Consider the following 27665-nt stretch of genomic DNA (forward strand, 5'->3'; position numbering starts at 1 on the left):
GGTTTTTTTCAGTGAGGCAATTGGGGTTAAGTGACTTGCCCAGGGCCACACAGCTAGTAAGTGTTAAGTGTCTGAGGCTGGATTTGAATTCAGGTCCTCCTGATTCCAGGGTCGGTGCTCTATTCACTGCGCCACCTAGCTGCCCCGAGTTCTAAAACTAATGGTTATTTCAACAAAGTGCTTGTTATACATGCTCCAGGTAAACATTTCCCCAGCTATTTTGATGGATTCCCAAGTCTTTCAGCTATTATTGCAATAGCAGTCGCCATTGGGCCCTGGGAACATTTGGGGCAAGAATGCTACCCACCTCCCCTTGAAAAATCCCATTACAGTCTGAGTTCTTTCTCCTTGTTTTCTCCTCAATTGCCTCAGATATGCCATTCTGACCAAAGCAACTTGGCCATCATGGAAAGGAGATGAGAAACAAGGTGTCCTCCACCTGCTGCAGTCAGTCAACATGGATGCTGATCAGTTCCAACTTGGAAGAAATAAAGTCTTCATCAAAGCCCCTGAATCTGTGAGTATGTGTTGTTGAGCATGACGCGGCTGAATGGGGAAGTCATTCAGACAAGAAGATTTGTGGAAACTCAATGGTACACTACATTGTTGAGGGTGGTCCTCACACATCTTGGCATGTACCTATGCCTCTTCCCAGAAGGCTAAGCAAAGCATAAGATGCTGTCACGGAAAAAATTTTAAGTCTGACGGAAGAACGAAAGTAACAAAGTTTCCAGGCTGTAGCAAATAGGTTTATTGAGAGAGGGGCCTGTCCCTCAACAAAGCCGGTCAACCAGGCTTTGGGCCTGAAAGACCCAGAAGTACAAAATATGCGAGTTTATATACCCTTGGGGGAACATTTCTAAAATTAGAACATATTCTTGAGAAATAACAGCGGATCAGCATTTTGATATCAATAGGGTGGAACATTGGTAGGCCAGTGGACAGCAGCGTGAACAGGATTGCTGACCACCTCCAGACCCTGTGATATTTCCCAATGCGGATATCACAAGATCAACTACACTATGTCATAGGAAAATTGAGAAATATGGGAAAAGGACTTGACCTTCTAACCTTATGTAATCTATATGAATCACAATTTTTTTTGTTAACATATTGATTATTATTTTAATTAAATCACTTAAAACTATAGTAAATCTCTTATAACTAAGGGATGGGAAAAATCTCACTCACAATGCTTAGACAATAATATATTCACATAGCTTAGAGTATTTAGGGTACACAGAAATGCCTCAACATATCAATATGGGAAGGAGAAAAGAACCTTTAGAATAAAGGGAGATTGTTGATAAATAATGTGGTTATACTCTGGAGGTGCACAAAGTTAATAGATTTAGCTCATCTGTGAATGGTTTGTTTAAAAGTTATAGAAGGGGCAGCTAGGTGGTGCAGTGGATAGAGCACCGGCCCTGGAGTCAGGAGGACCTGAGTTCAAATCCAGCCTCAGCCACTTGACACTTACTGGCTGTGTGACCCTGGGCAAGTCACTTAACACCAATTGCCTCACCCAAAAAAAAAAGTTATAGAAGGAGGGCTCATTTTGGTGTTAAATCATTGTAGGTCTTCTGTCAGAGGTGAGTTTGAATGCTGTCTCTTACATGAGGCCTTTGCTGATATCATCTCCTCCCTGCCTGCTAATGTTCATGCCTCACAGCCCCACACTGAATTTACTTTGATATTTTTTGTGTATATTTTCTCTTTAGCTAAATTGTGAAAATGTTTCTCTCCCCTGATAGAATATAAACTCTCTGAGGGCAAAGACAGTTTTCATTTTTTTCTTTGTCTCCTTAGGACCTAGCATAGTGCCCAGCACCCATCGTAAGCACTTAATAAATACTTGTTTTTTGATCCACTGGGGAACAAAAAGGACAGGGATAGAAGTACTTATGATAAAGCTGATAGAAATACTAATTATGCAAGTAACCCAGTCAAGCATAAATGTCCTGTCATTCTCACACTTGTTAGACCTCAATGTACCAATTTAGAGAATTCTGTCTTTTCTAATGAGGAAGTTAGCTCTATGTTAGAGACTGACATATAAAATTACACACTAGGGGAAAGCCCCAACATAGTCACCAAATTATCAAGGACAACCTTGAAATGAATAAATAATAGCTAGGTTGGAAGAACGGTAAGTGACAAAATTCAAATAGCTTGGCCTCAGGGTCCCCTAATGCACCCCCATGAGTTGCAAGATCTCCTTTTAAGGAAACCAGCAGATATGGTGAAATTTCTTACCAGACCATACTGGAAATCATAAGTATACTGATTCACAAGGTGCATCAAAACAGAATTGTGAAGTGGAACTGAGTATCTTGTTGCAAGCTTGGGTGAGCAGCAGACAAACCAATCAATTCAAAAAGCATTTATTTATTTTTGTTTGGTTTTGGTGAGGCAATTGAGGTTAAGTGACTTGCCCAGGGTCACACAGCTAGTAAGTGTTAAGTGTCTGAGGTCGGATTTGAACTCAGGTCCTCCTGACTCCAGGGCTGGTGCTCTATTCACTGTGCCGCCTAGCTGCTCCAATAAGCATTTATTTAGCACTTAGGGCATTCTAGGTACTGTCTTAGAGAAGATTGCCCTATTTTATAGAATGCTTTTGTAGGTAGGAAGAAATAGCCACTATTTCTCCAAGAAGTAGAAGATGAAGACTAGAGCTGAAATCTATTCCTAGCCCAGAGAAGCAGACTTAGGAGTAGTGTTTGCATCATTGACTAAACCAAGTAGGCCCTTGATAATAGTTTATTAAAATTATGTGGAAACTATGCTATTGCATTTACTCATGAAATTCTTACTAGGATGTCAGAGGTGCTTTTCTGAGCTTGACAGCTTAAGAAAAATCCAAACTTGGGAAGGATTCAGATATACACAATAAAGGAAAAGACTTTAAAAATGGAACCTGAGGGGGCAGCTAGGTGGCGCAGTGGATAGAGCACTGGCCCTGGAGTCAAGAGGACCTGAGTTCGGGTCTGGCCTCAGACACTTAACACTTACTAGCTGTGTGACCCTGGGCAAGTCACTTAACCCCAATTGCCTCACTAAAAAAAAAAAAAAAAGGAACCTGAGGAGGGGGGAAAGACCCTAATTAGAGCAAACTGAAACGGAATATAACCAGTTTTTAAGTCAGAGAATGTTAAAGCTGCCAGGGACCTTTTGTTTATTTTCAGTCATGTCCAACTCAATGATAACATTTGGGGTTTTCATCACAAAGATAATTTCCTTCTTCAGCTCATTTTATAGATTAGGAAACTGGGGCAAACGGGGTTAAATGACCTGTCCAGGGTCACACAGCTAGTAAGTGTCTGAGGCTGGATTCGAACTCAGAAAGATGAGTCTTCCAAATGTGTTTACAACCATCAAGGAGAATGTTGAGGGAAGGGGCTAAATAAATGAGGGCTTCCCTACAAACAGTGAGTTCCCTCTCTGTGTTGCTATTTGCCCATAATATTGTGCTGATTTCATTAAGCCCTAGAACATTGCTGAGCCTCCTAAGTGAGATCCATAATTGCTTTTATATTTCAAACTAACTATTCATGCGTGAAAAACCATGTGAATGAAGAATGCCTGTTGTTTGGACTATGCTATAATTCAGTGGGACATCCATAGAACCTATCCATCAGTATACAATGCTGTTCATTGGCTATGAGATGGCCCCAAAGTTAAACAGGCAGAGAAGAGTAGGCTAGATTGCCTTTGGGACATTTTGCAATGCTTTTAATGACTCCATTCTTGCCCTGCAACAAAGATCCACCTTTTAAAAGTCATTATTCTTCCAGTAATGCTTCGTAGCTATGATTCAGAGAATGTGATAGTTTCTGAAGAATTAAAACTGTACCCAGTGGGCACTAGAGTGATGTATGGTGGGTGGAAGACTATATCACAGTACCAAGGAAAAGTGTTTAATTGCGCATGTAAAAGATTTCATCAGAAAGACGTATGACTAGAAAATTAGTTGGGCTAGTCATATAGTGAAGAGTATGGGACACCAGTGTTTTCTACTCTCAAATGTTAAAAGGTTTAGAGGCGGGGCAGCTAGGTGGCGCAGTGGATAAAGCACCGGCCCTGGATTCAGGAGGACCTAAGTTCAAATCCAACCTCAGACACTTGACACTTACTAGCTGTGTGACCCTGGGCAAGTCACTTAACCCCCATTGCCCTGGGGGGGAAAAAAAAAAAAAAGATCTAGAGGTAAGTCCCTAGAACATTAGGCATTTCCCTATTGAGGATCTACCAGAAAGTATCAGTCAGTCAATAAGAATTTAAGTGCTGATGAGATGCTAGACACTGTTTAATGCTGGGGATACAAAGAAAGGTAAAAATATGGTAACTACCCACAAAAATCTTAAATTCTGGGAGCAGTTAAGTGGTGCAGTGGATAAAGCACTGGACTTGGAGTCAGGAAGACCTGAGTTCAAATCCGGCCTCAGACACTTGACACTTACTAGCTGTGTGACCCTGGGGCAAGTCACTTAACCTGCATTGCCCCACCCCCACCCCCCCAAAAAAACTTCCATTCTAATGGGAGAGACAAGATGCAAATGACTGTGAACATACTAAACAATAACAATAGCCAACATTATATAGAACTTCCTCTGTGCTGGGCACTATGCTAAGTACTTTACAATTATTAATTAATTTGATTCTCATAGCAACCCTAGGAAGTAGGTATGATTATTTCCCCCATTTTACAGATGAGGAAACTGAGGAAAATAGAAGTGAAGTGACCAGCCCAGGGTCACACAGCTTGTAAGTATCCAAGGCTAGAGATGTACTCAGGTCTTCCTGATTGTAGGCCCAATGCTCTATCTACTGAGCCACCCAGTGACAGTATAAAGGGAGGGAAATATGTTTGGTTTTTGGTGGGGAAATGAGGGTTAAGTAACTTGCCCAGGGTCACACAGCTAGTAAGTGTCAAGTGTCTGAGGCTGGATTTGAACTCAGGTCCTCCTGAATCCAGGGCTGGTGCTTTATCCACTGCGCCACCTAGCTGCCCCCAGAGAGAGGGAAATGTGGACAAGACTTGTGTAGGGATGAAAAGGCATAATAGGTTGTAGTCTACACCATCGGAGGAAGTATCTACATTGATGAGATCCCAAATCTATCAAAGCATTAATAATATGTAGCTTCTCTTAAAGAAATCCTTCAGTTCCCCATCTTAGAAGTTTTATCTTCATTCAAGGCTCAGCTCATATGGAACCACAAACAGTTCCCTGAACTCCCAGTTGTTAGTGTTCTCTTTCCTCTCAAATTGCCTTTGTCCATGTTGGGTTTTTGCCCAGTAATGTAAGCTCCTTGAGGGCAGGAGCTATTTTTTTTTAATTTCTAGTTCCTAATATGGCATCCTACATGTAGTAAATGTTTAATAAATGGTTATTGAATTAAATCAAGTGACTGAAGAGGTTGTTTTATATTATAAGGGAGGCCCCCCCAAAAAATTTCATGATCATTAGTGTTTTCAGGAGAGAAGAGAAAATGGTTATAAGGTGAGGGTTGCATCATTTTGGAGCCTGTGGCATCTTTGCTAGGCCAGGCCTTGTTTATCTACCTTTAAGTAGTGACAGACTAGAAGAAAGCCACAGAACTCATGTTAATATTTAATCATGTCTTTGTGCAATTGGTTTTGATGCATCTGAGAATCTTTCATCAGGTTTTGCAATGCTTTTCTTAGCCTAAGGGGTCAGAGCATTTTCATGCCTTTTTGTTCCAATTCAGAACATCTGTCTCTTGGCCTTCAAAATATGAAATTAAATGGCACACATCGATAAAATCCATTTATGAAAAGGATGTGGTAGCATTTTGCACTTTGGGTTATTTGTAGCTTCACAGTGACTTCATTTCTATATTTAAAATTAAAATGTTGCGTCACATATCATTAAGCAACCCACAGAACAGTTCCTGTTATTTTTTTTCCTCCAATTTTTCTAAAATAGGACCAACTGATTTATTGGTCCAATGCAGAGCAGCACCCTCTGTAGTTCTAGATCCTCTTTTGCTTTTTGACTTGCAGATTTTCCTATGTAATTAAAACAGCCAACTCATTTTAATGCCCTTTTCTCTCTCCCTCCCTCTACCCCTTTGTTGAGAGGTTCAGCTCCAAAATTCCAAGGGTCTATTTTTGTTTTTGTTTTTTTTTCTAATTTATCCTTCCCCAGTTGTGTGACTGGCATCATGTGAACACCCCAATCCCCACCCCCAGCTTGTGTACATACTCCTCTGTCCCTGGCCTTCAGGTGATCTTGCAAAGGCATCTTTGAATGCTCTTTCAGCAAGTCACTTAACCGTGGCCCTTGTAGTGACTCTGCTGAATTTGCAAAATGATCTGTTTGCTCCCGATAAGCCACATTGGACAGTAAAGCTCAAAGATGGGGGTGTTTTTCCTTTTGCTAACCTCCCTGGTTTCTAAACCTGGGTTGGTGCATGTGTGTGTGTGTGTGTGTGTGTGTGTGTGTGTGTGTGTGGTTTTTTGCAAGCAATACAAAATCAAGCTGATCTTGGAGGGAAAGATCCCACTTGGCATTGCAACAGCCTCTAGGCAGTGTTGAATTGGTAGCCTCTTTGTTCTGTTTTGTGAGTCACTAGTGTCTTTTCTCTGGTATTCCCAAAATAATTCCAAAACCAAAAGGAAGCTAAATGTCTTTGCTCAGAAATGCTCACTGTGATAAGAAATATTCACTTATCCTGTTAAAAAATATGATTGCTTTGGACAACCAACATGAACTGGGATCACCTAGGAAATAAGATAGATAGAACAGTAGGCACAAGTGAACTCTCCTTATTTTAGTTTCTTGGGATTCTAGTCCTGTATTTTGTTATGGACATGTAGTCATATTAGGCTTGGAAGAAAGGTGTAAGAACATTGAAATGGCCTGGGGGGTTAGTAATGAGTGGCACACAGTGTAGGTATGAACTCCCTCCACCCCTTTCAAATAATCTTTCTGCATATGGATAATAGTTTCTGAAGTTTCTTTTCAACTTACTCAACAAATGTTTATCTGAGAGAGAAAAGATTTAGGTAAGTCTGTCTCTTCATGGAACTTACAGGGTTTCTTCTACTTTTGGGGAAGTAGAGAGATTCTAGAATGGTTATATTATTCCTATTGAACTTTCCACTGTGGAAACTGATTTTACCAAAGCAGATTGACAACTCATTGATAAGTTATGGTATTACAGGGTTGCCTGCAGTACCAGGTGGTTAAGTGGTACGTGTCAAAGGCAGAACTTGAACCAAAGCTTTCCTAACTGATTCCAAGGCCAACTCACTCAAAGACCAATATACTCCTGCAGGATATTTCACATAGTGAAATAAATATAATTCAATATAACAAGTGTATAAGAGATAAGACAACCTATGTGAGGTACAATTGGGGGGAGATCATTAGCAGCTGGGGCATCAAGAAGGGCTTCAAGGAGGTGACTGTACTTGAGTTGGGCTTGAAAGATGGGTTAAAATTCAATAAACAAGGGGCAGCTAGGTGGCACCGTGAATAGAGCACCGGCCCTGGAGTCAGGAGTACCTGAGTTCAAATCCAGCCTCAGACACTTAACACTTACTAGCTGTGTGACCCTGAGCAAGTCACTTAACCCCCATTGCCTCACCAAAAAAAAAAAATCAATAAAACGAAGAGGGAAAGGAGAGCATCTAAGAGTGACTGAATGAAGTTATAGTAACAAGAAAGCTCAGAAAATTGGAATGCAGGCTATCTAAATGGAATGGCCTGATAAAGCAAAAAGATCATGCAATACAGTACCTGGCACATGGTAGGGAATGGATATAGAGGTAGGTAACTGGTATAGAGAACTCCCTCTACCAGTGCAAGTGGGCATCTTCTCTGTAATTTATAATTTTAACGAATTGCCTATGGTGCCAAGTTGTCACACAACCCCTAGGTGTCCGAGGTAGGATTTTAACTCAGGTCTTCCAGGTCCCCAATCCAGCTCTCTAACCTCAGCCTCTCAGCACAGAGAAAGCACTAAATACAAGTAATAGTCGGGAACAATTAAAGGGTTTTGAGCAAATGGGTGATGGGACCAGATCTCAGTGTAAAGAAGATGCCTGCCTGCTATGTGTACAACAGGTAGATTGAAGGTACAGAGAGTGAAGGTGAAAGAGTTGACAGGGTGACACTATAAGACTCCAGCTGGATGGTAGTATATTAAGGTGGTAGAAGTGTGAATGAAGACCTGGGTGAAGATACAAGATATACTATGGAGGTAAAATTAGTGGGGCCTGGTAACTTACTGGATAGTCCAAATGAGAGAATGAGTCAGTGAGAACGCCAAAGTTTCTCTCATGGGAGATTAGGTGAATATTCATACCACTAAACAAACTAGTGAAACCTAAAGAAGAAACCATTTTTATATATTAAAAACAGTGAGGGACAGCTAGGTGGCGCAGTGGATAAAGCACCAGCCTTGGATTCAGGAGGACCTGAGTTCAAGTCCAACCTCAGACACTTGACACTGACTAGCTATGTAACCCTGGGCAAGTCACTTAACCCCCATTGCCCCGCCAAAAAAAACCAAAACAAAACAAAAAAAACAACGAGGTGGCATTAAGGACAGAGGAGTGCTTGGTCAAGAAGGTCTAAATCCAAATCTACATTCAAGACACTTATTAGCTATATGTCCCTGGACAGATTATGTAACTTCTGCCTGCCTCAGTTTCCTCAATTGTAAAGTGGAAATTATAGCAACTACCTTACAAGGTTATTGTGAGAATTAAATGAGATATTTATAAAGAACTTAGCACACATAGTACATGCTTAATAAATGCTGATTCCCCTTTACTTCCCTTTTCTTTCCCTCATAGCATGGTACAGTAGAAAGAATACTGGATTTAGAGTCCAAAGACCAGGATTTAAACCAGAGCTTTGCCACTTACTACCAATGTGTGCAACATTGGGCAAGTTACTGAATCTCAGAACCTCAGGTTCCTTCTCTAAGATGAGGTAATTACAATAGATTACCTCTAAGGACCCTTCCAACTCTAGATCTATTGATTTTATGACATGATTAGTTTAAGGTGCTGGTGGGGGACAGTGAAGTTGAGATGCCAAATAGGTAGTTGAATACTTAAGTCCATACTATGGATATTTGGAAGTCAACTGTATCCAGATAATAGTTGAAGCCCATGAGGATGAATGAGGTTGTGAAGAGAGAAAGAATGGAAAATATAGGAACAAGGAGAGACCCAGGAGGAATATTGAGCATATGTGCTTAGGGAGAGGAGGCAAGAAAGAAACCTTTAGAAAGTTAACAGGAAAACTGATAGAAGATAAGGTGTCTGAATATAGACAAAGATAGGGAACCTAGCACAGTGTTTGGCACATAGTAGGTGCTTAATATTTATTGAGTCTGTGACTGGGTGGGTTGATGGGAACAATGATCATCAGTCTCTTTACCACTCCCATTGGGTTTGGTAACTGGGAAATCATTGGTGGCTTTGAGAGAACAGTTTCAGTAGCACAGTGGGTACAGAAGACAGATTGCAAGAAGTTGATGGGAGTGTGGGTGGTGAGGAATATAGAAATATGAAACAAGAAATAAAGTCCTGTTCCTTCATAACTAAGCCCAGTTATTTATATAAGAATATTTTTACTATGGGCTTTTAGCTTTCTTCATTGTGGGATTTTTCCCTTCAGTTTCATTCTGTGAAGTCAGGGATTATTGCTGCATGTTTGGGGGGAAAAAAAAAGTTTGATGAGTATTAGAGGCAGGAGAGCAAAAGGAAAAGACATCATTTTGCCTCTCTTAATTAATACATGCCTTCATGATTGATTAACCCATGCCAATCATCCTTTCCTACAGTGAGGCTTTAAGTTGATATGGCTTTACAGTGACAAAAGTGTCTACCAGTCCACATTTCATGTTTCATCACTTTTAGTTTAGAGATCATTTGCAAAATCACATTAAATGGAAAGCTGCTGCATTTCACATAATGAAAAATCAGTCAGGGCAGCCAGGTGGCGCAGTGAATAGAGCACCAGCCCTGGATTCAGGAGGACCTGAGTTCAAATCCAGCCTCAGATAGGGAGGATAGATAGCTGAAAACAGCATGACCTAGTGGTTTGAGAGTTGGGTCAAAGTCCAGGATTCAGCTACTACCTCTAGTCACATACTGGCTTTGTGACCCCGGGCAAGTCCTTTAACCTCATAATGTTTTCGGTACCTCTCTTAAGACTATAAATAACAAAGGTACTAACCTGTCAGTAGAGAGAGCTCACTCCCCAGGGAGTTCATTATACCAGTGAGATCATGGACCCAGTCTCAATCTCTGTCTTATTATAGGATCATTGAGGTAGACCTAGAAGAAACCTTGGAGGTCATTTAGTCCATTTTAGAATTAAGGTAACTGAGGCCTAGAGGTTTGGAGGTCTTACCCAAGATCACAAAGGTAGTAATTAGCAGAACTTGAAATTCAACCATGATTATCTGGTTCAAGAAACAGGACTCTTTTCATTGTATCATGCTTCCTCCCAAAGAAGAAGAGGAAGCATATGATTCTGATCTCAAGATGAGTCACTAAATTAAAAGGTCCCTTGACCAAGTGATTAAATTGACTGTATTTGTTAGTAAAAACAAAAATGTGATTTTCACAGTCTTTAAGCTTGTGGGCCCTATCCAGAGTGGATCATTCCTTCAAGTCTCTGCTACCAGGGACTCTGAAGGTGATGGATCTCTTGAGTTTTGAGAGTTCTGAGATTCAGAGGGCTAAGCACTAAGTCTGATACCGAGATGGTGAGACTCCGAAAGCAGTAGGCCATCAGATCACCTAAAGAAGGGGGTACTAGCCCAGACTGAAACGCAGCTTGGAGAGCTATGAAGACCCACTCTCAAAACAAAACTGGGGCAGCTAGGTGGTGCAGTGGATAAAGCACCGGCCCTGGATTCAGGACTCCCTGAGTTCCAAATCCGGCCTCAGACACTTGACACTTAACTAGCTGTGTGACCCTGGACAAGTCACTTAACCCTCATTACCCTGCAAAAAAAAACCAAACAAACAACAAAACCCAAATTGTTGGCGGATCATTGCATATGGTGTCAGGAACTATCAATAGGTCAGTCTTATTGACTTTTTCATTGTTACCAGGCAGGGTTCATTGTGGGAGGGAAGAACAGAGAGATAGCTATTTTAAAAATAAAAGACATCAATAAAACTTCTCAGAAAATAGCTGATGTTTGTTTTCCTTTTCATTTAACAGTTATTTCTTCTGGAAGAAATGAGAGAGAGAAAATACGATGGATATGCTCGGGTGATACAGAAAACTTGGAGGAAATTTGTGGCCCGGAAGAAATATGTCCAAATGAGAGAAGAAGGTAGATTAATAAATTTGATCATGTATTTATCAAGTCTTGAGAGCAGGCCAGCACCAAGATGGATCTGAAACCTATCATAATTTTTGTCAGGATAGTAATGTACCATTCCCATAATATTCTCTGATAGTTTCATGCTAAGTTTTCCCTTGCCCCTTACATAATCATTTCTTCCCTTTGTCTTTATTCTCTGGGGTAATCTCAGCTTCTGACCTGCTTCTGAACAAGAAAGAGAGAAGGAGAAATAGCATTAACAGGAACTTCATTGGTGATTACATTGGAATGGATGAGCACCCAGAGCTCCGGCAGTTCGTTGGCAAACGAGAGAAGATTGATTTTGCAGATACAGTCATCAAGTATGACAGAAGATTCAAGGTAGGCACCCAGGCCCAGAAGTCACAAGACTGGCACTCAGTTGTATCTGTTGTAGTTGCCCAGCAGCTTTACAGAATAGCTGCTTAACAATTCCCTTTGAGCAATTGACGATTTATACCAAGTGAGAGAGAAATGTTGATTTGGCTTAGTTTTACTGCCCACATAAACTGATAAATAATTGGTGGGTAAACATTTACAAGACTGCTGAATCTAGCAAAGGGTCTTAGAAGATAGTCCTTGCCTATTGAGAGACAGATTTAAGCTTGATCTAAGGAGAAAATTCCCTAACCATTAGAGAGCTGTCCAAAAGTGGAACAGATGACCTCCGGTGGTGGTAGTTTCCCCATTACAAGAGGTCTTCAGATATGGTATGAGTTAGTAGCTGGGGTCTGAAGTCATCAAGACCTGGATTCAAATGCTACCTCAGTCGCTTCCTGTGTGACTGCTCTCTAGTCTTCAGGTTCCTTATCTACAAAATGTGGGAAATAATAGCATTTTCTTTACAGAATAGTGAATGAGATAAGATAGGTAAATAAAACTCTTTGCAGCTCCATCTCAATTTTGGCTAACATTACTGTGAAGTTGTAGAGAAGATCCTTGGTCAAGGATGGGTTAGAGTAGATGGCTTCTGGGGAACCTTTCAGAGCTGACATTCTGGAAGTTCCAATGGAGTCACAGAGTTAGGAACTGAATCTAGATTGTTCTGCCAGCCTAGGATTTCATCAATGACTCTAGCTCTTCTGCCATGGTTGCCTTTAAAGTGTCTCATTTTAGGGATACTCCCTTCCTCTTTTCTGCAGCTCTTCCCCTCCTCCTCCACCATTCTTTAGTCATTAACAAAGTCTCCATCAGGCACTACTCTACCCAAGTAGTGATATCTGGGGCCTAATAAGAATATGAGCTAGAAAATGCTGCTAAACTACAGAAGGAGGGATGGTGCCAAATGAAGACATTCTTAGTGATCAAGCAATGATGGGACAGGAGGAGAGGGAGGACTTATAGAAATGAGCTAGGGAGTGCCACAAAAAGGCATCCATAACAAAAGAGGTCATGTCACTGATGAAATCCAAGACTGGCAGAGTGACCTGGATTCAGGCACTATAACTCCACCACTCCCAGAGGTATACCTGCCATGATCACTTTTTACTAGTCTTGGCTTCATTTTCTTTACCCATAAAATAGAAGAAGAGATCTCTGATTATTCTATCTCTCTGTCTCTGTCTCTCTCCCTCCCTCCCACCCCCCATCCCCCAAGACTCTTTAGGGAGGATTTAATCAGAATACATAATCAAACCAAGAAAATCCTCCAGCATCCTCAATGATTATAGTTATTATTGTTGTTAGATAATAGCTGACATGTATATAGCATTTTGAAATTTGCAAAGTCATTTACACAAGTTCCCAGATTTGATCCTCAAAACAGCACTGGGAGGTACTTATCATTATCCCCATTTTACAGAAAAGGAAATAGAGGCTGAGGGATTATGTGGATCACTGTAGGATTCCACACAGGTTAAGGTAGAATTTGATCTCAGGTCCTGACTCCCAAGTCCAACCCTATGACCCTTACATACTGGCATCACAAGGAGATATGGAGAATTTGGGGCTGATAATTGCAGTTGAAACACCGAAGGCTAATAAAAGAAGCTTCTTTCATAATAAGCAACTTGGTCTCCAGTCAGCAAACACTGGGCTTCTTTTTGTGTATCCTCTACAGCTATAAACAGTTTCCTCATTAGGGAGAAACTGTTTCTACTGTGTTAAAGACACAAAGAATCTTGATAATTTAGGGAGTGTTTATCCAGCAGAAGGGTATTATGAATACTCTGCTCCATGGCGCCACCACCAGCCAACTACATGTTATTTCACCATCTCTTAGTTCTTTCCCCAGAGACTGACTAGGGAAAGAGCAAACCCCACAGCCTGTGTTGCTTTGGTAAGAAAGTGTTTAAATTTTTGCCTTGCCATGAGATGTGTGTCTTCCCACCTGCCTGCTGCTTCCCTTCCCCCCCCCCCCATGCACTACTGAGGATGGGGAAGTAATTAGAAAGCTGCTGTCTTTGGATCCTGGCCCAGCTGCTGATGTGGCATGGGTATAGCCACTCTTAGTCCCCCAAGTCTGGGTATTCTGCCTTTGGCCTAGCTAGCATCCCAGCATTCTTCATAGGATCTTAGATCCAGAACTAGGACATACCTTGAGATCATTCAGGGACTCTTAACCTGGGGTCTATGAACTTTTAAAAAAAAATTTTATAACAATACTTCAGCATAATTGGTTTCCGTTGTTTGGGGGGGGGGGTTGCACTTGAAATTATTATTCTGAGGCTACCAAAGGGGTGGGGTCCAAGACACAAAAATGGTTAGGAAGTCCTAATTAGTCCAACTCTTATTTTTCCTATGAGAGGTAAGGCCAGAATGGCTGAATAAGTGATCTAAGGTCTTACAGGAAGACAGGGAGTCCAGACTTTAACTCAGGTCCTCTGGCTACTGGTCCAGTGCCCTTTTCACTATGCCATGCTCCCTCCTCAAAACATTGCTATTTATATACCAGTTATTTGTCCTTGTGCTGCCATATATATGTCCTTCACCCAATGAAATGATAGAGAAGGGGGACAGTAACCTCCATGTGCACTTTACATATGTCTTTACTACCACAAATCCAAACCATTCAGGATATTCCTCCTTGGATCCCTTCCATGGGTGTCATTTTAACCACTGCCAACTCTACCCAACCTCCTTCTTTTGTTCATCTTTCATTACAGGGTATAAAGCGAGACTTAGTTCTTACCCCAAAGTGTTTGTATTTGATCGGACGAGAAAAGGTGAAGCAGGGGCCTGATAAGGGCATGATGAAGGAGGTGTTGAAACGGAGAATTGAGATGGAGAGGATTCTGTCTGTGTCCCTCAGGTGAGTAATGAAATCAGTCCTAAATCAGGGCCACCCCACCTCCCTGCAGCCTGCCAGGAATGGTCAGGGAAAGGTCTATGGCTACTTTCCAGGGGTATTTAGAATCACAGACAATTGGAGCTGATGGGGGCCTTGTAGAACACCTGCACAAACTTGTGTGGCAGAAATCGTTTCTCTTTTTTTTCCTTCCTCCCAAAATGGAAATCTTAACTTCATGAGCAGCCACGTGGACCCTGGTACAATGGGAACAAAACACCAAGAAGCTATTTATGACTGTGTATGTAATAATAGCAGTTTGCATTTGTATAATGCTTCATGGTGTAGAAAGCATTTTGCATATATTACCTAATTTGATCCTCAAAAAGAACCCTGTGAATTAGCACATGTGTTATTATCTTGATTTTGAAGCTAAAGCTCAAAGTTGGAATGCTAGGTTCAAGGTCACACAACTACTTAAACAGGTAGAGCTGGGGCCTGAACCCAGTTCTTTAACCCTTGACTGCACAATATTACATCCTCTATTCCACTTCAGTGATGCATGTTAATATAACAATTAAATAAGGATGAATTGGTGTTTAAGTCCACCAATAAGCATTTATTAAGTGCTTACTGTGTGCTAGACACTGTGGTAAGGGCTTGAGGATTCAAAGAAAGACAGAAAACAGTCCTTGCCTTCAAGAAGCTTACATTCTAATGAGGAGGACAACATATCTTAGAGAAGGAGTCTCTAGTAACCAGGGAGTAGGAGAGAGGGAGAGAGAAGAAAACAGAGCTGGGAAAGGCCTCCTGCAGAAGATGACATTTGAGCTAGGTCTTACAGAAAGCCAAGGATTCTATGAGGCGAAAGTGATCTGTGTGATTCAAAACCACTGAGTGCTTTCCAAGGCCATGCTCCAGACTGAGGGAAGCAAGAATGACTTACCACAGTGATGCCAGTGAGGGCCAGCTCTTACTGCAATATGACCTGGAGGCAGCTGAAGCAGCCTATTTGGCCGATCTGCTCAATAACCCTGAATTCATCACCAAGTAGCCTGGGTTGACTCTGGGTGCTAAAAGCTATACCTTGAAAGGCCACATCCTCATGAAGCCCCGATGAGAGGAAATAACTCTAAGTGCATGGAAAACAGGAAGAGAGACTTCTGTTCCCCACAGCTTCTCATTCCAAGTCTCTCCTCCTTGAGTCATGTTTCTGGGACCTTTTGGAGGTTGTTCATTCCCTCTTTCAGAGAAGTTCTTTGGTCCCCATTTTACAAAGAATGATGTAGAAGATGAGCACCAGGAAAATGGCTTGTTTAAACAAACTGGAAAGGGGGGAAAAAAGCCAAGCTCTCAAAATTCTTAAATCATAATCAGCACAAACGGCAGAAACTATAGTACTCAGGAAATCCAAACATTGTATGTGCTTAAGTCTGTCTCACTAGGCTCAAAATCCTGGCAGTAGAGTGATCGGCTGAATAATCTACACCAGATTTCAAGTTGTGCCTATTCTCGTCTGTGTCATCATGGTTTCCAGTTCCGTACTTAGTCCCAAGTAAAGAGGGTCTCAGCAGCTGGGGAGGTGGGCAATTTTAAAAGATGCCAAGTTGAGGCTGTGGTAGCTTTTTAGGCAGTTTTCCTGTCTTTCCACCAAATTCATGTCTGTTATATTTAATTGCTGAGGATTTAACAGAAAAGGCCTAAATCTATGCCTGGCTTTCAGATGCCCTTCCGAGTAATTACACAAATAACCAATCTCATAGAAAGGGATTTGTCTGTTGCCTGTTTTCCAGAAAGGTAAGCAAGGTTTATCAAATTAAACGGTGATTACAACAAAGTGCTAAGAATAGTGTCTGGCAGGTAGTGCTACATAAATGCTATTGCTATTATTGTTAATGCTTCCTGCTCCCTTTTCATATTTTCAACAAGGATTTCCTCAATTTATGCATAGATCATTCTCAAAGATTTTCTAGAAATTAAGTTGGTAAAGTAACTATTAACTTTTTTTAGATGGCAGAACTAAGAAGCAAGGAGCTATGTCATGGGGGTCCTAGAGCAAAGCAATTTAAACTTTAATGAGACCCCAGGTGTTCTAGATCTTAGCTCCACAACCCCCTAACAGCAAATAAGGTAGCAAACTCCAACCATGCTAGACCATACAACTATCCTCAGGTTTTTCACAATTCACTGGACCCATTTGCCAATATCCTCTTCTGCAAATCATGTCTCACATGTTTCTGGACCAATTTTGAGCCCTGGTTGGGTTTTTGATAGTGCAACTTAATGTAAAGCCTTCTTAAAAGAATCAATCTTCACTGACCTGAAAGAGATTAACATGGTTTAAGTAGCATCTAGGAAGAGTTATCATTTTGAAGAAAGGAAAAGCCAGTAGGTGAGGAAGCATACACATGAAAGATCTAAGAATCATAGAATGACAGGTGCCACTTCACTACAAAAGAATTTTGACAAGCTTTAATGAAAAATTCACAATTTTAAGCCTTCAAACAAAAGAAATATGCTTCTGGAATCATCTTGAAATACTTTTCAAACATTTAGAGTAGGGATGTCCGAACTATCTATCATCTGAATTCTACTGGTTCTAGGACCATAAAATCTTTGTTGGAGGGGAGAGGTGGTAGGTTTAACTATATTTAGCTCACCTGGCTATCCCTGACTAAAAATTCTGCCTTCAGCTTGCTCAGTGTTAATCTGAAGAAGAAAACATGACCCATTGAATCATAGAGTTAGAAGTGATCACAACGTATAGGGAAAAGAACTCTAGGGGCAGCTAGATGGCACAGTGGTTAAGGCACTGGCCCTGAATTCAGGACTACCTGAGTTCAAATCTGGCCTCAGACACTTGACACTTACTAGCTGTGTGACCTTGGGCAAGTCACTTAACCCCCATTGCCTACAAAACCAAAACCAAAAAAAAACAAAACAAAACAAATCCAAAGCTTTCCTTTGGGGCAGCTAGGTGGCACAGTGGATAGAGCACTGGCCCTGGAGTCAGGAGTACCTGAGTTCAAATCCAGCCTCAGACACTTAACACTTACTAGCTGTGTGGCCCTGGGCAAGTCACTTAACCCCAATTGCCTCACTAAAAAAAAAAAAGAAAAGAAAAGAAAAAAAAAGAATTCTAGATTTGACATTAGAGAACTTGGATTTGAATCCAAGTGTGCAGTCTCCAGAATAACCTTCAGCAAATTATTTTTGAGTCCCTGGGCCTCAATTTCTTCATCTGTAAATTTTGACTTTATGTAAAGAATTCTGAAAGAAACCTGCATTCCAAAAAACCTACTTCTGTTTTCTTTACTGTACTTGTGTGATCTCTCTCTCTCTCTCTCTCTTTCTCTCTCTTTCTCTCTCCCCCTCCCTGCCTCCCCTCTTTCCCTTCTCTACCACCCTCCCCCCTTCCCACTCCTGTCCTTCTGCTTGGTCCTCTCTAGGTTCCCCATGGGGGGGCGGGGACGGGGAATCTCCAAGTGAAAGCAGATAAGAGGCATGAAAAACCACCTCCACCACATTATGGGGCTTGGAAAGAAAGGAGACTTTTGCCATGGTGCCTGCCCCCATGTGTCTGTCTTCTGTCCATGCTCAGATATTATATATGTCTCCAGCCCCCATGTGTTGCCTATCCTCTCCTGTCTAGCTCCCATGTGTCCAACCCCCACCCTGTTTTTCCTCTCAACTCCACCCACACCTCCTACGTGGCTGGCCCTGGTCCCCAAATATTCCTTCTCCTGCTCTCACTTTGTCCCTGGTCCCTGGTCCTCAAATTGTATGCCAGCCCCTTTTCTGCCTCTTAGTCTAAAAAGGAAACAAAAGAGACTAAATTTTGTAAAGATATAAAATTGGGTCATACTAAAAAAAATTATTTTTACAGTTTGGGAAAATAAATGGTTTTCTTTGGGCTTTTGCTTAATAACTAATGTTCTTGAGAAGAAGAAAAAAGTTAGGATATAAAACAATATTTTCAAGTCCTATTAGCCATGAGACCAAGAGATGAATGACAACTGAATACACAACAGATCCAGGGAATAGTAAAGGGCATCTTTCAACACTGTATAGAGAGTCATATGAATAAGACAGTGGTGAGTTCCAAGGATAAGTCTGATTTTTAGAAAAAACAAACTTTTAAGTTTTGCTGTGGGGCTTATGAGTCTGAGTTGAGGAAAGACAAAAGAGGGGAGACTGGTGTGAAGTGGGATAGCACTGCCAACTTATCCTCCTAGGTCTCAGGAGTGAGATACTCAACTAATTTGTTGGGTTCCAAACACATGTTGAAGTGGAAAAAGTTCTGGAAGGCAAGTCAGAGGTCCTTGATCCATACTTCCAGCGTTGCCTTTTGCTATCTTGGAGAAACTTAACTTGACCTCTCTTGGCCTCAGTTTCCTCATCTATAATATTAAGAAGGTTGGCTAGGGGCAGCTAGGTGGCGCAGTGGATAAAGCACTGGCCCTGGAGTCAGGAGTACCTGAGTTCAAATCCGGCCTCAGACACTTAACACTTACTAGCTGTGTGACCCTGGGCAAGTCACTTGGCCCCAATTGCCTCACTTAAAAAAAAAAAAAGGTTGGCTAAAATGAAGTTCATTGAACTTGTTTCCAGATGAAATGAGAGGCTGTGTGTACAGTAGTTATACGCAAGTCCTATCCCTTCTCTGGATGTCAGTTTTCACATCTGTATAAGGGTTTGGGTGAATTTCTCTAATGTCATTTCAAGGTTTATCATTTGTATGATATAATTTAAGCTTCTTCAAGGCAGAGACTGCTTGTATATCCAGTGACTGGCACATTGGTAGTTGCTGATTTATTTATTTTTTATTTTTTATTTTTTAGTGAGGCAATTGGGGTTAAGTGACTTGCCGAGGGTCACACAGCTAGTAAGTGTTAAGGGTCTGAGGTCGGATTTGAACTCAGGTACTCCTGACTCCAGGGCCGGTGCTCTATCCACTGCGCCACCTAGCTGCCCCGGTAGTTGTTGATTTAAATAAATACTCCACCCCACCCACTGTGACTCTTCTTACCCCCTACTTTTCAACTCTCTTTTGTGTGCTGTCTTCTCTACATTAGATTATAAGCTCCTTGAGGGGAGGGATTGTCTTGCTTTTTTTGTATTTTTTATTCCTATCACTTAGTACAGTGTCTGTACACAGAGGGTGCTTAATAAATGTTTCTTGACAACTTCATTGAGTGAATCTGTTGCTCTAGTTTACTGAATGCTATAACAATTCTAAAAGCAGTTTCAGTTTTTATATCTGTCCTTAAACAGGGAGGTAGTAAGTAGGTCAATAGTTCTTTTTTGGTTTGGTCTTCACTCTTTTGAGCAAGAGAATAGTGGATACCTCTATGATCTTTAGCTAGAAGATTGGCTTTGGAACCAAAATTCCAATTCTGACATTTATTAGTTGTGTGGCTTTGTGTAAATCACTTGTTTTCTCTAGCCCTCAGTTTTCTCATCTGTAACTAATAGGAGCTAACATTTATAATGAGCATCTTATTGTTGTTGTCGTTCAGTCATTTTTTCAGTCAGGTCTGACTCTTTGTGACTTCATTTGGGATTTTCTTGGCAAAGATATTGGGATAGTTTGCCATTTCCTTCTCCAGCTCATTTACAGATGAGCCAAACAGGGTATAGTGACTTGCTCAAGGTTACAGCTAGTAAGTGTCTGAGGGCAGATTTCAACTGAGCAAGATGAGTTTTCCTGACTTCAGGCTGGACACTTTATCAACTACACCCCCTAACTGTCCTAATTAGCCTTTTAATGTTTGCCAGATCCCCTACACATCCTCAAAGCAATCCAAGGAAGTAAATAGTAGAGGAATTACTATTCCTATTTTACAGATGAGAAAAATGAGATTCAGCCCCTCAAGTACTTGATGACAGCTAATAGTAATACTTGTCTAAGAGGTTTTAGAGTGGATTTCCTGCCCAGTTACAGGTTGAACTGGGTCCCCGCTGCCCCAAACTCTTACATTCTGGTCTTTTGCTTCACAGAAGAGGTGAGTTTTGACTTAGCATTTTAGAATAAAGAGATTAAATCACTTGCCAAAACTCACACAGCTAGTAAATATTGGGTTCAGCATTTGAACCCAGATCTTTCCTAGGCCTAGTGCTATTTTCACTATACCATATTTGCCTCTTCATATTTTCACTGTATCACTGGAGTACTGTGAGAAAACTTTTGTCGACCTTTAAACATTGTAGAAAGGTGAGCTAGAGAGAGAGAAAGATAATATTATCTTTACTATGGCATAGTATATAAAGGGTCAAGAATACCTGGGTTCAAATTTTGTCTCTGATACATACTAGCTATATAATTCTGGACAAATTACTTAACCCTCCCTCGTGTGCTTCAGACTTATCTCTAAAGTCACAGACATAGTGTAGTCCACAAAAGCAATGGTGTTCTAATTTGTGTACCTACTTAACAGGATCATCGACATACATATATATCTATACACACAGATGTACACATACACATATTTGTGTGTGTATTTGCTCATCATAATCATCCTGCAAAGTAGGTTCACAAATAGGAAGTTCCCAGGAGGGAACTGTGATTTTGTAGATAGGTCCAAAGCAAATGAAGGTTAAGTGACAGAATTATACAGCTAGTAGATATCAGAGGCAGAATTTGAACCTAGGTTTTCCTGACCCTTAACCTTTTTTTGACCTTTTACCCACATTATGCCATGCCACCTGTAAAGTAGGTTGGCATATTATCCCCATTTTACAAATTTTCCAGAAAATGAAGACCAAGAGAGGTTATTATTTGCCTTGAATAGAGAGAAAGAGCCAGAAACCAAATCCATGTGTCCATGAGGATTTGGCAATAGTGCCATTTTGGGGAAGGGGGTAAAGTCCTACATGTATCAATTCTTCCTTCTAATGCCAAGAAAGCACTGAATTGGTCCCAGGAATAAAAGGGACCCCACCATTCATGTTCAGCTCTGTGGCAAGGTATTCCTGCTTCCAGATGAGGCCGAAGCAGCTGGGGGTAGCTAGTGGGAAAAGACACCTGATACAGCTTTGCACAGCTGAGCAACAGATAGCCCCAAGGGCCTTGGGTCCTGCAGCTCTCCTCTCTGTCATCCCCTGGCCTGCAAAAATGGGCCAGAGAGGTTAGCTTTTAAACATGGTCAGGTTCCTTTGGAATAGAGAGAGTATGCCAGGTTTCAGAGGTTAGACCCGAAGCAAAGTTTTTGTTGCCACAATGAAGTCAACTGAGCCTCGTGACCTATCTTTCCTCATTGGATCCTGGTAGACAGTCAGTGGCAGCAACAATAAGGATTCCTAGGTCACTGTCTTAAACAAAAGATCACAGAGGAGAGAGGGCTACCTTGGTACAATAGAGCCTACCAATTGTTGCTGTGGCAACCAGCTCTTGGTTATTTCCTACCCTCAACAATTCCTGAATACCACATTGCACTTAATTTATTTTTAATAACAGGAAAAAAACAATTTTGTTCTCCCCTGACAAAATGTCCTTCCCAGGAGAGGCTCATACCCTGGTCCTGATCATTTGTTAAGTGGCACTAGGAGATAATTGAAAACACATGCCTTTTTAATAAGAGAGAGACATTTCTACATCTAATGCAGTTTTAAGCTGGGGAAGCTAAAAAACAAATCAGTTACAGCATTCTTCCACAGTTTTCCCAAGCCCTTGGCAAATCAAGTCACTTCTGTTTGGATCATGGCCGCCCTCACTTCTGCTGTTCCATGGTGATGTCTCTCTTTTTTTTTTTCTTTCTTTCCTTTTTTTGTGGGGCAATGAGGGTTAAGTGACTTGCCCAGGGTCACACAGCTAGTGTTAAGTGTCTGAGGCCAGATTTGAACTCAGGTCCTCCTGAATACAGGGCTGGTTCTTTATCCACTGTGCCACCTAGCTGCCCCTGTGATGTCTCTTCTTAATCTCCTGAAGGTGATGTAGTGGCTTTAACAGGAGACAGGGAATCACCAAAACCTGAGTTTGAATCCTACCACAGATGCTGACTTGTGATGCTGTGTAACCCTGGGCAAATCACTTAAACTCTCTGAACCTCAGACTCTTCATCTGAAAAATGGAAATAAAGATGGCAGGGTTATTGTGAAAATGAAACTAGACATTCTTTGTATAGCACTGTACAAAGCACTGTATAATGAACTATTAGCTATCATTATTTACCCATAGACACAACCTATCAGGACAATACCACTCTTTCATCTCACAAAATCTACATGCCTCACCCCTTGTTTTATAGGGCATGTAAGTATGGCTTGAATTTAACTGCTGCCTAACCTGGAATGTAGGCGCTTATTGTAAGGGAAAGAACATTGGATTTGGAGTGACAAGACCTGGATTTGAATCCTGACTCTAATACTCGTTAGCTATATGATTTTGGTTGTTACTTCCCTTTTCTGTTCTTCACTTTATTCAACTGTAAAAATGAAGGAATGAAACAGAATCAATTAAAAATGTTTTTTAGCACTGTTTCTTACTTGAACATAATGAAGTAGGTGAAATAAATTTACTGAAACATTTTTTTTAAATACTGACATATAAGAATCAGTATTGTTTCCCATAGGCCCCTTTCACTTTTTTTGGTGGGGGGGCAGTGTTTAAAGAAAATATTGTCCCAGATTGCCGAAAATATTACATCAAAAAATAGTAGGTTTAATATATTTACTTTTATTTAGCTTATTCTTCCTTAAGGGATAGAACTAAAAATCTTCATTATTAATCCCATAGTTGGGGGAAGTACATACATACATACATACATACATACATACATACATACATACATACATACATACATACATACATACATACATATGTGTGTATAAGAATGCATATGTATATTGGCATACTATTTCCTTGTGTGTATGTATATTTCTATATGGCATTTTATTTTTAATAGTATTTTATTTTATTCCAATTACATGCAAAGATAGTTTTCAACATTTACTTTTGTAAGATTTTGATTTCCAAATTTTTCTCCCTCCCAAAGACAGCAAGCAATCTGATATAGGTTATACATTACAATCATTTTAGGGGGCAGCTAGGTGTCGCAGTGGATAAAGCACCAGCCCTGGATTCAGGAGGACCTGAGTTCAAATGTGGCCTCAGACACTTGACATTTACTAGCTGTGTGACCCTGGGCAAGTCACTTAACCCTCATTGCCCTGCAAAAACAAAACAAACATTACAATCATTTTAAACATATTTCCACATTAGTCATATTGTGAGAGAAGAATCAGAACAAAAGGAAAAAACACAAGAAAGAAGAAACAAAAAGAACAACAAAAGCGAAAATAGTATGCTTAGATCTACATTAAAGGGAAAAACCACAAGAAAGAAGAAATAAAAAACAACAACAAAAGTGAAAGTAGTATACTTCAATCTGTATTCAGACTCCATAGTTCTTTCTCTGGGTATGGAGAGCATTTTCCAACATGAGTCTTTTGAATTTGTCTTGGATCATTGTATTGCTAAGAAGAGTGAAGTCCATCACAGTTGATCATCACACAATGTTGCTGTTAATGTGCATAGTGTTCTCCTGGTTCTGTATATAGCATTTTATATGTTTATATATACTACATAGTATTTATATTACTCTTTAAGACTTACATATACAAAATATATAATATATGTAAAGTAACATGTAACAGTAATATAAGTAAAATGTTTTACAAAGCTCTTCCCCCCAAAAAAATTAAGGGATGAATTAGATTTCCTCTAAAGCAGTGGTGTCAAGCTCAAATAGAAACAGGGATCACTAAACCATACATAAGGATGCTTGTTTCCCAATTGCATTTCAGTCTGGTTTGGGCTACAGGATGTGGGATTCTGCAGTGTGTTTGACAACTCTAAAGTCATTCTAAATTGTAAATTCTCATTCAAATTCTAAGTGCTGTGATCTCTGAACAGTTGTCTTATTTATATATTTCCCTGTCAGTGTTAAATATCTTAAATGTAATCAAACTTTTTGTTTTATTATGGCATTTGATGATATTTGGGATAAATATTTCCTTTCACTAAATAAGATTGTATGGCTATATATACATGCATGTTTGGGGGGGGGGTGTTGTTTTTGGTTTCTTTTTTTCCCCAGGGCAATGGAAGTTAAGTGACTTGCCCAGGGTCACACAGCTAGTAAGTGTCAAATGTCTGAGTTCACATTTGAACTCAGGTCCTTCTGAATCCAGGGTTGGTGCTTTATCCACTGCACCACCTAGCTGCCCCACATGCATGTTTTAATGAAGTACTATGTCATAGTTCCAGGATAATCAGAATTTTACTTGTTGGTTGTACAGTCTTTTATCAAACAAAACTTTTTAACAAGGCTCTTTTAGGAACACTGTGTTGAGCTTTTATCTCTGACTTTATTAATCTTAAGGACACAGAACCTGACAGGAAGTTCAGATTGAATCATAGAATTTTTGTGTTCAAAAGGACCTTGTTCTCCTTGTTTTGCAGTTGGGAAAACTGAGACACATGGGAGTCACAGTGATTTGCCCAAGTCACATTATTAAGTTGCAGCATCATGTCTGGAATTCGGGTCTCTTGCCCAGGGCTCCTTCTATGAGACAACACTGCCTATATGGGGTTTTTTTTGTTGTTTTTTGAGGGGCAATTGGGGTTAAGTGATTTGCCCAGGGTCACACAGCTAGTAAGTGTTAAGTGTCTGAGGCCGGATTTGAACTCAGGTCCTCCTGAATACAGGGCTGGTGCTCTATCCACTGCACTGCCTAGCTGCCCCTGCCTATCTGGGTTTTGTGTTGTTGGTTTTTTCTGCCTATCTGTTTTAAAAGGCAAATTTTGCAAGTCTCATAAAGAGGAAGGGATTGTTTTACATTATTGTAAATCATGAAAGCAGAATTTTGTTTCCTGCATGGGCAGCATAAAAATTAATGATTAAAGGTGCCAAATCTCAATGGAACTTGAAAGTAGATAGAGAATGGCTGAAGAATTATTTTGCATATCTTTATTTGTGTGTAGGTATTATCTCCCCAGATAGAATATAAGCTTCTTAGGGTCCAGGACTTTCACTTTTGCCATTGTATTCTCATTGCCTAGTAAGTAGAAGTGTAGCTAATTAATGAATGTTTGTTGATTGACTGATTTGGAGGCAAAGAACCTGAATTCAAATCCTAGCTCACTGCTTACTACCAATGTAAGTTTAGGCCAGTCACTCCAGTTCCCTGGGGCTCACTTTCCTTATCTATAAAATGAGAGGGTTGTACAATATGCCAGTGTTGAAATCCCATCCAACTTAACATCTGAGACCCTGTAATGGGGGGCATGACCAGAAGTACAAATCCCTCCCTTGATGTTGTCTCCTTTCTTTGCAGCACACTACAAGATGATATATTTATTCTCCATGAACAAGAATATGACAGTTTGCTTGAATCAGTCTTCAAGACAGAATTCCTAAGCCTCTTAGCAAAACGTTATGAGGAGAAAACCCAGAAGCAACTACCTCTGAAATTCAGTAATACGTAAGTAATGGGCTCTGGGAAGCAAGACTTTCTGTGTAATTAAGGCATGGTTCCTTCTCTGCACCATCCCTCAATGGAGGCAAGGAAATTGAGACAACATCCCTGATTCCCACAATCTCAACCAAGTCTCCATTCTTATCCCATTCCCTTCCATTGCTCTCTTTGAGAGCCATTCAAATGACAACTGAATTTTAGGGGTTCCCAGCCTTTTGGGAGTTCATTTATAGGGTAGTAATGACCAGGCTGAGTAATTTTATTTAACTTTATTTGGAGAAAGGAGAACAAAGTGAATTGGGGAAAATAGGATTTTTCATGGTGGTCCCCCAAAATATCCCAAATATCTATTTTGTTAATGGTGTCATCTTTCTAGTATCCCAGGCTCAAAATCATTCTTTCTCTTTCACTGCACCCATCTGATCAGTCTCTACCTCTACAATATCTTTCAAATACAGCCTTTCCTCACCACTCCCATACTAGCTCAGTGGAATATCCTCATGTTAGGCTCCTGTCTAGGTTTTCCTGCCTCCAATTTATCACCTCTCTGACCTCTTCTATAATGCCACCATGATCATGTCACTCTTCTCTTCAAACATCTTCAGTGGCTCCCCATTGCCTTTTCTCCTGATATTCATGGCCCTTCACAACCTGACTTCACCATCCCTGACTAGCCTTGGGCACTGAGCGAACACTAGAGTGCTGGCCAGGCCTTCAGGAACCCCAGGCCACGCCCCTGCAGTCCTTGCCAAACTTATTACCTCAGCTCAACTTCTTAGTGAGGACAGATAGGATTTCCTAATAACAAGACTCCATCACAAAGTCTTGGCTTTTGTTGTTCATCTTTTTGTCATTCTTGTCACTTGTCATTTCATTGGTGTGTGGAACTTCTGGTAAGAAACTATTCTCTTCCCAATGGAGATAGGCCAATGTTCCGTAATGTATGGATAGTCATAGAGAATTGACTAGGACCCTTAGAGGCTAAGTGACTTTCCCAAGGTCAAACATCCAGTATGTGTCTGACGCTGGACTTGAAGGACGGTCTTCCTGATGCTACAGCGCCTCTGTTCTCAATCACTTATCCTGCCTTTGTAAATGTACTTGTCACAGGCTTGAACTGAAGTTGAAAAAGGAGAACTGGGGGCCATGGAGTGCAGGGGGCTCCCGCCAAGTGCAGTTCCACCAAGGCTTTGGGGACCTCGCCATTCTCAAGCCCAGTAACAAAGTGCTGCAGGTCAGCATCGGACCAGGGCTGCCCAAGAATTCCCGTAAGTGTGGCTTCTCTCTCCCTGCTTAGCTCTCTAGCACCTTTCTTCTGCCATTGATATCTTTTATGTACCCATAGAACACAATGAAATCAGCTTCTTACTCAGGATTTTCATGTTTCACACTGACCCAAGAAAAAGATTTCTAAGCTCCACATATACTTTCTTAGACTAATCTGATAAGTATATTATGCACAGCATAATAATAACATCATACTTGTATGACATGCTTTAAGATATAAGAAGCATTGTTGATATGCTATATTATTTGATGTCAGCCCTCTGGAATAGTATAAATGTTATTATCATTATCCCCATTTTATGGAATAGAA

At 40.7% G+C, this 27665-nt stretch overlaps 1 protein-coding gene across 1 annotated transcript in view; it reads left to right on the top strand.

Annotated features, from left to right (window-relative positions):
• The window catches only part of MYO1E (myosin IE), a 238269-nt gene that overhangs the window by 177295 nt on the left and 33309 nt on the right, over positions 1 to 27665 (top strand). The window contains exons 19-24 of the mRNA XM_043988760.1: positions 373 to 517; positions 11220 to 11334; positions 11537 to 11706; positions 14469 to 14614; positions 25928 to 26074; positions 27179 to 27336. Of these exons, the coding sequence (XP_043844695.1) occupies positions 373 to 517; positions 11220 to 11334; positions 11537 to 11706; positions 14469 to 14614; positions 25928 to 26074; positions 27179 to 27336 (881 nt within the window). The remainder of the gene's footprint in view (positions 1 to 372; positions 518 to 11219; positions 11335 to 11536; positions 11707 to 14468; positions 14615 to 25927; positions 26075 to 27178; positions 27337 to 27665) is intronic.

This window comes from Dromiciops gliroides, chromosome 2, assembly GCF_019393635.1.
Source record: "Dromiciops gliroides isolate mDroGli1 chromosome 2, mDroGli1.pri, whole genome shotgun sequence".
Taxonomy (NCBI): domain Eukaryota; kingdom Metazoa; phylum Chordata; class Mammalia; order Microbiotheria; family Microbiotheriidae; genus Dromiciops; species Dromiciops gliroides.